Below are 10,018 nucleotides of genomic sequence, written 5' to 3' on the forward strand. Positions count from 1 at the left end.
ACACGCTCTGAGTCAGCCAGGCTCATTAAACAGGATGAGACTATTAGCAGGCAAGTTATCCTGCCCCTAACAATTGGATGTGGTCATGTGGTGAGGGAGCACCGGTTTCCCTGAGTTCATCCCGCCGTCCCCTTCACGTCCCCTTGGTCCAAGACCGCGACTCCGGCTTTGGCCGATAATACCCTCCCTCCCTCCGTAAACAATAACTGTGACAGCTGGAATGTGGCACAGCATTCACTGTTGAAATGACTCTGAATTACATTTAATTTCCAGTTTATGTGAGTGGGAGAGTTTGTGCAAGCATGTTACTGTATGTGGTGCACTGTGGTTTCTCCCAGAGTTTGTGTCACAAGTGTTCAAATCTTCCTCAGATAAACTGCGCTGTAAAAAATGTTCATTCATTCCTTCCTTGAGTGTACTTTGCAGATGTAACTCAGTGAGGTTGCCCAATCCCCCCCCCCATCACAAGTTCAAGAGAAACTGGACCCTGAAGAGCCTTTTTGCCTCGCTGTTATTCACTCGTGTTCTCGCTCAAGAGTTCCTCCTGAAAATATTTGGCAACCATTGGTGAAAAAGACTTTGAGGGAAGAAAAACAACAAGTTGTTCTTGAGCCACCCACAGCCCATCTGCTGTGGTATTATCTTCTTTTATTATCTACAGATTATGTGCGCTGATATGATTTCTACAGTTTGGTGCGGCGGTCATTGTGTTTGTTCTTGTTGTGTTTTTTTTTTGTTTGTTTGTGAAACGCTGTCACATGAGACGGGGTCCTCCCCCATGTGCATCTAATCGTTCATTCAGCACCCTCTTAATGGCTTGTCAGTTCCCCTTGCCCTTCCATTTTCTGTCCAATTAATTCCTTTCTAGCTCTCCGGATAAAGGACACAATGGGACCCCTCCACAGCATAATGAATCATTAAAATTCAGCAGCGCGGCCCTGGCACTTGGCTTCTCCCTGGGCTGGTTAGGGACGGCTGCTTGGCATGCATGCCAGGGCCACCTCGAGCGTCCTACCCGCAAGCAGAGATGGGATCTCTCCTCATTCCTTTCTGATCCGAGGGTAGTGCTTACGCCCCATACGTCTACGTTAAGGCCTTGTCGGGTTAGAAGTATACCAAAGCGGTTCTAAGCTGTTTTTTTACGGCAAGACTTTTTATTTTTAAATGTATGTTGTTGTTGTTTTTTTTAATCTATGAAAAGCTTGCAAGCTCAGCAGAAAAAGTATGCGTATTTTGTAAAAGTTAATAAGACCTGCTGGTTCAACTGGTTTGAGCAGCATCTAATTAACAATAGTGTGAAAGTTGAATCCCCTTAAACGCCTCACGGGTCTCTGGCTGTAAATGATGGCATCCAGCACAAAGGAAGAGTCGTAAATATGTCCACTTATTTATTCGTACCCGAAGCAAAAAAAAAGATGACAAAGACAAATATCAAGAAAAAAAGAGATCTTTTTATTTATTTTTTTAAATGGCCAGCGTATGGGTTAGCTGTGCAAGTGGGAATGAAACTCTAGTTAATGGAACAACGATCATTTTCACAGCCTTTCTCAAAATTATACACCAGAATAATATACAAACACAATCCTGTGGATAAATCTCAAGAGCACGACGCTCCGTGCGCTTCTCATCCAGCATCTCACAGAATATTACAAACCAAGGCTGTAAGGAATGATCAAATTAAGGATATAATCAGAAGCAAGTTAACTGTAGAAGTATCTGGTGTGGATTACTGATTGTTTGCTGCCTGAAGTTTGTTAATCATTTCATATTGAAATACTGACAATAAGCATTAGAAGGCACAATAACATTTCGCGTGAGACTGCAGCAGTGAATTGGCACTTGATTGGTTGATGAGATAAATATGGGGATATACTCACACACTCTTATTCACGCCTGGAACCGTAATTGCTCTTTTTTGAGTAACAGATGCACTCTCAGCAAAAAGTTGTTTATCATTTGGCGTGTATCATGTCAGGAGATGTGTATCTCTTTGCAGAGAAATCGCTCACGCATTCAGAAGTACTTTATCTCCCATGACACACGCGCGCACACACAGTCGCATGTGCGTACACACACCCGCGTGCTGTTCATTCATGTATCCAGGAGGTACCAGCTGACATGTCACTCAGAGTGCGCGGTGTTATTTTACCCCATTTCCTTTAACCCCGGATCATGACTAATCGCAATTTGCCAGGCATAGCTTGCAGACACCTGTTCTGTCTTGTGCGAGTTTGTTGGTCAAGCCATGTTTGCTTGCAACTTGGAATGGAGATGTTCATAGATATTGGTCTTCAATGGAATGACATTAAAACAGTTGTCACTTTGTGTACATTTTTCATTAAAAGCCAAACAGTACTATAATAGCCAACCCCACATTACATGTGTTCATCTATTGAAGAACAACACACACACAAAAAAACAATAATGCATGAACATAAATACATATAAGACTTTTCTGCCAAAATGACACTATAAGATCCATATGAGCCATTTAATTAAGACTGATCAACGAATGCAAATGGCTGCAATATAGCTCAGGCCATTAATGTAAATCTCACTGCAATTTCACCTAAGTGATCCTGTGTACATACTCCAATGTATCCGCTTCTCCATCTGCTTCACAACAGAATTGAGCCAAACAGTTTCTCTCCTACACAACTCTGTGGCAGGCCTTTGCTTTACCTCAAGTGTGCACACACGTGCAATCTTCGACTTGAAAAAAAATGGGGGGTGTACAGGATGTAGGCGTAGGCGATATGTCCTCATGGAGGAGTTTTGGCTCACCAACAACACAATTTGTGAAAACAGTCTGTTTCAATTGCAACAATATAACTTTGTATAAAATCAGCAGGCACTTTTTTTCTCTTTTGCTTGTTTAAACGTTCAATATGGTCACAGGTAGCCCACCAGACACACACACTCCTCCACCTGCCCCTTACTTCCTTCATTAGTAGTGCATCAATCTGAACGAGTCTCTGTTTGTTTTTTTTCGAAACTGATTGCATCTCGTCCCTTCAAGGTCGAGACAGCGTGGTGTAGACCGGCTGGTCCCAGCTGGAGGCGTTGGGGCTGTGGGTAGGAGCCATGGACAGACTGTTGAGGATCGGGCTGCTGTAGGGCCGCCTGGATGAGTGGAAGTACGGGTACTGGTAGAGGCTGGATGGGTAGCCCGAGTAAGGGTTGTAATAGTTGGAGCTCTGCAGGTCAGTATAGTCACACTGGGAGCTGGAGAACGAGGCAGCGGCCGCGGATGTGGCCGAGGTGACGCAGGCCTGGCTGCTGTAGGAGCCGTAATCGGAGTGTGGGGGCGACCCGTGGGAGTGCTCGCTGTAGTGGCTGGGGCTCAGCTGCTCCGTCTTAATGTGGAGCCGGTGCTGGCCCAGCTCGCCGGCGGAGGGAGCGGACGAGGACATGGCGCCCTTGCGGCTCCACACTGACCCGTTGGTGCCCGCGTGACCGTACGAGGACGCGTAAGACCCACCGGGCACTGGAGCCTGCCCGTGGCCGTGGTCTGAGGGCACGGCGGAGGAGCCCGAGGCGTGGCCGTTGAGCGGGAGGTACTGGTCAAACTCGTGCACGTCGAAGGTCTCCATGTTGCTGATGACATCAGTGCTGAGCTCAGAGATGTCGACGTTGCTAAAGTCGATGTTTTGCCTGTTGCTGTCAACGAGACGGCGACCTTCGTGTTTCAAATCCTGTTTCAACCCGTGGTGCAGGTCGGTTTTCGGAGTAGTGGGTGGCGTAGGGGGACCATGCTGCTGCCCTGAAAATATCAGATACAAAGCATGAAGATGAGGATTCAGCACTCGCAGTACAAAATGAGTTCAACAATTTACAGCCGCCTAAAAGAAAATTAATTCTTGGAATAAATCTCACAATCCACATTATTTATTCTATTTGACGTCATACCTGTATGCTCAGGGTGGTGATGTCCATCAGTCATCCCTGCGAGTCCTCCCATCCCTGGTTCAGCTTTATACATGTGATGTGCCAGTTCCGCTCCTGAGTCTGAGTCACTCTGGCCGGGTTTCATATTCTTCCGTCGCCGGGGCTGGTACTTGTAGTCTGGATGGTCTTTCTTGTGCTGAACCCGCAGCCTCTCTGCTTCATCTACAAATGGCCTCTTCTCACCTTCTGAGAGCAAACTATTGTGAAAAAAAAGGAGAAAAGGATTTGATTGAGAATTGATTTTTAGAACTTTTTACCTATCGCCAAGAGGTAAAAAGAAATTTCAAATATATATTATTTATATCATATATAATTAATGTACGTTTAAAAAATGTAATCAAATCCATATTTCTATGTAAGATATACATAGAAACAGAAATAGCGCATTAATGAAACGACTTTCGCCCAAAGCAAACTGAGTTTCCGTTTATGTAACAAATTGTAGTGAGATTAATTCAACTCTTCATCCATGCGTTTCTTTTTATAGAATACAATGCGTCCTTACCGCCACAGTTTCCCAAGTGTCTTGCTCAGTTCGGCGTTGTGCAGGTGAGGATATTGATCCGCCAGCTTCCTGCGGGCCGCTTGCGCCCAAACCATGAACGCATTCATGGGTCTCTTGACATGAGGTTTATTTTTCAAAGATCCGCTGCCCCTCACGGGCATGGGCACCAAGGACCAGTCGTATCCTTTGAGGACCTGAGAGACGGCGTCACGTATGCAAGCCGGGAACCGGTCGTCATCCTCTGAGTCCAGTTTCTTGCCCAGACCGGCGAGCAGGGAGCCTTGACCGTCGGAGCCCGTCGGTGAGGACGGAGCGTCGGAGTCGGACTCGTCCTGGGACATGGAGCTGTTTGTGCCCGATGGACTGCACGGCTGGTCGCTGCCACACTTGTCATGCTCCTCGGTCATTTTTAACATTATTTGCTCAGCCCCTTGGGGATGGAAAATCCCAAAAGGGAATCTTCAAATAAATACAAAAAGCAAATGTCACCACTGAATCGCAGTGGCCAGCGCGCCTTTTACGCACGGTGCACCGCAGTAAATTCCTTCAACAATTTCAGTCAAAACGAGTCCGTTGTTTTCCTTCTCATTCGCTGTTTGTTTGTCTTGTCTTGTCTTTGCTGCTAAAATGAGGAACAGTCGCGAAAGTTGTGGCCCACAATCTGAGCCGGAGAGCCGCACGTTCCAGCAACTTGAGTTGCAGTTTTAAAACCGTCACTCCGCCCCCCGCCTATGATTGGCTGGAGCCAATCACCACTTCTTCTCATTGGTTCCAGCTTTTATGTTAACCTCATTAGGATAATGGTTTTATTGCGTTATTGCACACACCACGGGATTGTTTATGGCAAAGTTGCTCACGTTGAGTGAAAATCATTTTACAATTATTTTAGGAAATGTATTGGGTTTAAGAGTGACTCCATTTTTTCAACTATTACTTTATATCCATTTGTAATACAGGAAATGTGACATTTAGGTTCGAAGTTGATAATAATAATGAGTGCTATAATGAAACTATTTGTATTGTCTCGTGTGTTGCTACTTACCTGTATATATATATATATATATATATATATCAAATAGGGGACAGTTTAAAATGTTTAAAATGCACTTAGAACGTCAGGAAAAGTGAATTGGCCTGTCTAGACAAAACGCAATAAATATTAACATCTTAAAGGTATATCATTGTGAAATATAATCATCATACTTTTCTGAGATCAAGGTTGACCCTGGACAAAAATGTACGTTCAGAAAAAGCTTTAAAAAAATATAGCATGTACTGTATATATGTGCTGTATATAACATCTGAAACATCCCATTGTCAAAGTCAGAGGAGGATCATCCCTCTTACAGTCATAACTGATGCTTGGTAAAAAGTATAAAACAATATTCTTATCATTTCTTGAAAATAATTTTTATATATTATGGGGAAAATACAGTGAGTAAAATTAAACCCTCCATACTTTTCATGCAAACAAAATGATCATGACTTTGACCCCAAAACTCTCACTGCTGAACCGACATCTGACTAAAAGGTGTACAAGTTAACATGTTTATCTGAGACCAATTTCACGTTTGCTCAAATTCCAGAATTTAGAAGAGGAGGCTTATTTTTCCCCGCAGTCCGTTTTGCGATCCAGATGGATCTTCTCATCACCAGTGAAGCGGGCTTTTTATGACACTGAAGATACAATGAGCAGAACAGATAAGAGAGTCGATTGAATCACTGCCTTTGTTAAAGGTGTCTTTGTGTTCATGTATTGTGGGATGATGTTTTATCACTGGCCTTCCTGTGAATAGACAAGGTGTGTTTGTGCCGGACGGCAGTTTGCTTTGCTCGGTGCTCGTTGCAGGTGGCTGAGAGAAGACGAGAGCTTGGGAGATGGAAGTAATAGAAACTGCGGCTTTCGCTTGCAGCAGGTAAGTTACATTGTTTGGCTTTTATTAACAATAAGCTGAAGAAGCAAAAGGCTTCTCCAGGAAAACTTTGATATATTGTAGTTAAAGTCTGTGGAGAGATCATGTCTTTCTTTATTTAAACATGTCATACAAAATAATGAATAAAAATAAGAATTCTATTACAAACGATGAAATGAGAAGCGCTCCTTTGGTTGGTCGAGAGCAGCCTGTCTAACAGCTGCTGTCAAAGTACTCTGTTAGGTCAAGTTCAGTGTGTCAGTGTGTGTGTGTGTGTGTGTGTGTGTGTGTGTGTGCGAACAGACAGTCAGGACAGCGGCTAGTTGTCAAACATGAGTGACTGTGTCTTCACTCTCGTCCTGGTCCACACATGGAAAAGTATTTGCTGTGTGTTTGCATGCATGTGTTGAGCAGAGACGATTGTGGAATCAAGCATACGTTATATGTGTCTATCTCACACTTTCCCTGATATGAGGCTGTTTTTGATTTTGATAATGAACAATGAAGCACTCAGCTAAACTTCCTTCAGGTAATTATTTGGCTGTAAACACAATACATAATCACTTACACAAATAATTGAATTGGTTATCGGATCGCTTTTAACGTAGCACCTTTGGATTTGTGAAACAATCTGTGTTTGTGTCGAATGTGAAAATGTCTGTTCTCAATCACCATCTAAACTGCACAAAACGGTCCCGGTTCAAGTCCTTTCTACCCACAAAATTTCATGGAATACCTTCAGTCGAAGCTGCTGCATCCTGCCGACAGACAAACAAACAGATAAAAATTAATCAAACCAGTGTGTCACAGTTCAAACACAGTGCATCATTTCTTTTTAGTATTTGTTCAAGTAAATAAGCATTATTATATATGAGCATTATTTTAATTGCTATTGGTTAATCGCTCGTGAAGTGGAGTGAAGTCAGACACCTTCGTTATTAAGACAAAGACAGAAGAACTCCCCGATAAACAACTCTGAAAATGCTGAAAGAAAGTCAGGATGAGCCCAACATGAGCGACAGCCGCCGTCAATCTACTAAACTGTGGCCGGTGTTGGTTTCATGGTCAGAAAGAGGGACAAAGATGTAAACAGACTCCCCCCCCCAATGCCTCCCTGCATTGTGGGGGGAAACTCTGGCCGGGGTTTGTGGGCTCTGCAGAGCTCTTGATTAGAAAAGGAAAGAGCAACAGAGAAGAGGTAACCGCGTATGAACCATAAGTGTCCCAAAAAATGAAGGACGGTTTCAATTTTCTGATTTTCCAGAGACGCATCTCAAAGGAAAACCAGGGAAAAGGGCTTTTGCTTTTTGTATTTTTGGGCCTTAGCGCAGCCTGTTGGCTCATTTCTCCTGGGCCCTGCACTTTTATCCCACATGTAAATTATACTCTCTGGCTTCTAATGTGCATACACAATTAAATTACACAGTCACCCACAGGAATCTTGCTCCCTTTGGTCTCTGCTTCTGTGTTTTAATGCACTTTGGCACATTTCTTCACTCTAGCCAAGTTATTGGACACAGTATGTTCGAGCAGTTAAATTTGCAGGGATTGACACACCACTGTGCAGTATAAATCTGTCAGGACGAACCAAATGAGGAGTTCATGAAGGTCAAGTCGAATTAACGTCTGCTATACATTAAACAACTTGCTGTGTAAAGTTTACATTCAATTAAGAATCCTGATGACTTTTTTTTAAAAGTTGGGCATGGGACAACTGTGCAAACCCGTGTCTCTACAGCCAACACAGCGCTGCTAACCCCATACCAAGCAGCGTCGGGCGGATGAACAATCTTACTGAACGCACATTAAGTCAATGTGAACCTCCTCAACTGGGGAGACTGGCATGCCCTTCCTCTCACCCACACCACCCCCAACCACATGCCCGACCGCATGTGGAACAAGCTGCCGGGCTGCTAACAAGCCAGATTTCACCCCGTTGCACCACATCCACCAAACCCACTTCTATCTTTGGTTTCACACATTCAGAAGGAACACAATTAGCGAAACATTTGCACACTGCAGCAAATGCAAGCGCCTTCCGCAGCCCCTTCTGAAGATCAACGACTGGCTGTTTGCTTTATCTTTAGGCGATAACATTTTACCGGACGTGTGTTCACGCATGCATTCAAGCAACCTCTCAGTGATGTGTGTGCCTCCTCTTCCTCTCTGCCGTGTCCCTGCTGATCCTCCCCCCCCCCCGCCCCCCCTCTGGAAGTTGCATGGTGGATGTTTTCCATTTTGGTTTGTTGCCAAATGTGTTTTCCAGGTTTAGCGAGGTCGAGAACCTGGGGATGTTTGACTCCACTGGATCCAATCACAGTCCAACCCCCAGGACAGCTGCTGTGTGTTAGGCCCTCCCATTGACCCCTGACCCCGCACCATCCTAAATTCATTCCATTAAAACACCATAATGAGGGGTTTACTGGACCAATTGCAGGTTTTATTTAAACCTGTTAGAAGACACAGAGAGGTGCAGGGGAGGGGTTGAGCTGTGAGGAGTGAAGGAAGGCAGTTTTAAAGGGATTGAAGAGGGAGAGTATGAGACTGAAGGAAACAATTAGTCCAAAATGTCTCAGGGTGTGCTTGGCCCTTGGCCATGCTCTTTTTAATGTCAGGAGTATAAAAAGAGCTCAAGTGTTTCCAGATTATTCGCAGTGTGTTTTCTCCCTCACATATAACAGTTTTTTGAGGCAGCGGTTTTGCATGTGATAGTTCTCGATGTTCAGAGATAAAGGACGGAGAGCTTTTGGAAGCTCTTGCTGTGGCAGGTCGGAAAGGATCATGTTAAATCATTCTCCAATTTCCCCCGCGGCTCTCCTGTAAATCTTTAATCTGCAAACTGTCAGACGGTATCTTGGTAGTCTTAGTGACTCCTATGATGTGCAAGAACCTTTAATGCGCAGTACAATGTGAGGTGCATTGTGGTTTCAGATATTAACACAAAGTTTCTGTTTTACTGTTGCCTGAAGGCAAAGCGGAGGGTTTATTATCGGAGAACAGACCTGTGAATTTATTCTTTGTACATTCCTGGTTCTACATAGATGATTCCTCTGCAGGCATGACACTTCCCATAGTGTGTCTCGTCTCTGAGTTGTCCCATGGGAAGCATGGACTCATGTGGCATTTGTATTTATTTTTTATTACACTTTGTGATCTGCAACCCCCTCTTTCTGTCCTTCTTCCCTCTCATCTTCTCGGCATATGTTCTGAGTAAAACTTGCGGTGTGCTCAGTCTTCCACATCGTCTACTTTTTTTTTTACCCTTGATTCTCATAATTCATCTTCCTAATTTGACTGTGAGTTAGATGGTGCGGGACATGCAGACATTTAGGACGGGGCGGCGAGACAACAGAGAGCCCACCCCTTGGCTTTACGGGAAATGGGAGGCCGTGTTGCAAAAGCGGGACTATTTAGAGGACTTGTTTGGCTGCGGGAAGTTTGACCAGCAGGACTAAGATAACTGTGGTGGATTGCCTTTATTTGCAGATAATTAAAACAAGAATAAAAATGAATCTGCACTGCTTATTTTTATACTCCTTTTTAATGAACGCCAGATAAAAAAAGCCCCTTGCACACACATGTTCCCACACAGAGTGGGTAGTAATTGCACACAGAACAGCCCAGTACGAAGAGTAAATCTCTAGTGTACAAT

General features: G+C 44.2%; 1 protein-coding gene across 1 annotated transcript; it reads right to left on the reverse strand.

The window, feature by feature from the left end:
• Positions 1-1,431: 1,431 nt before the first annotated feature.
• LOC120828105 (transcription factor Sox-8) lies at positions 1,432-5,159 on the reverse strand. The gene is made up of 3 exons (XM_040191455.2): positions 4,454-5,159; positions 3,910-4,145; positions 1,432-3,763 (listed from the first exon to the last, which is right to left on the reverse strand). The coding sequence occupies exons 1-3, from the start codon at positions 4,867-4,869 to the stop codon at positions 3,015-3,017; spliced, it is 1,401 nt and encodes a 466-aa protein (XP_040047389.2). The 5' UTR covers positions 4,870-5,159; the 3' UTR covers positions 1,432-3,014.
• Positions 5,160-10,018: the final 4,859 nt, after the last annotated feature.

Source organism: Gasterosteus aculeatus, chromosome 11, assembly GCF_964276395.1.
Source record: "Gasterosteus aculeatus chromosome 11, fGasAcu3.hap1.1, whole genome shotgun sequence".
NCBI classification, from domain to species: domain Eukaryota; kingdom Metazoa; phylum Chordata; class Actinopteri; order Perciformes; family Gasterosteidae; genus Gasterosteus; species Gasterosteus aculeatus.

Coding starts and splice junctions, on each gene's coding strand:
- LOC120828105 (XM_040191455.2), bottom strand. CDS start 4,869: ATGTTAAAAATGACCGAGGAGCATGACAAGTGTGGCAGCGACCAGCCG. Junction 4,146..4,453: donor ACACTTGGGAAACTGTGGCG/GTAAGGACGCAT, acceptor TTTTCACAATAG/TTTGCTCTCAGAAGGTGAGA. Junction 3,764..3,909: donor TCACCACCCTGAGCATACAG/GTATGACGTCAA, acceptor TGATATTTTCAG/GGCAGCAGCATGGTCCCCCT.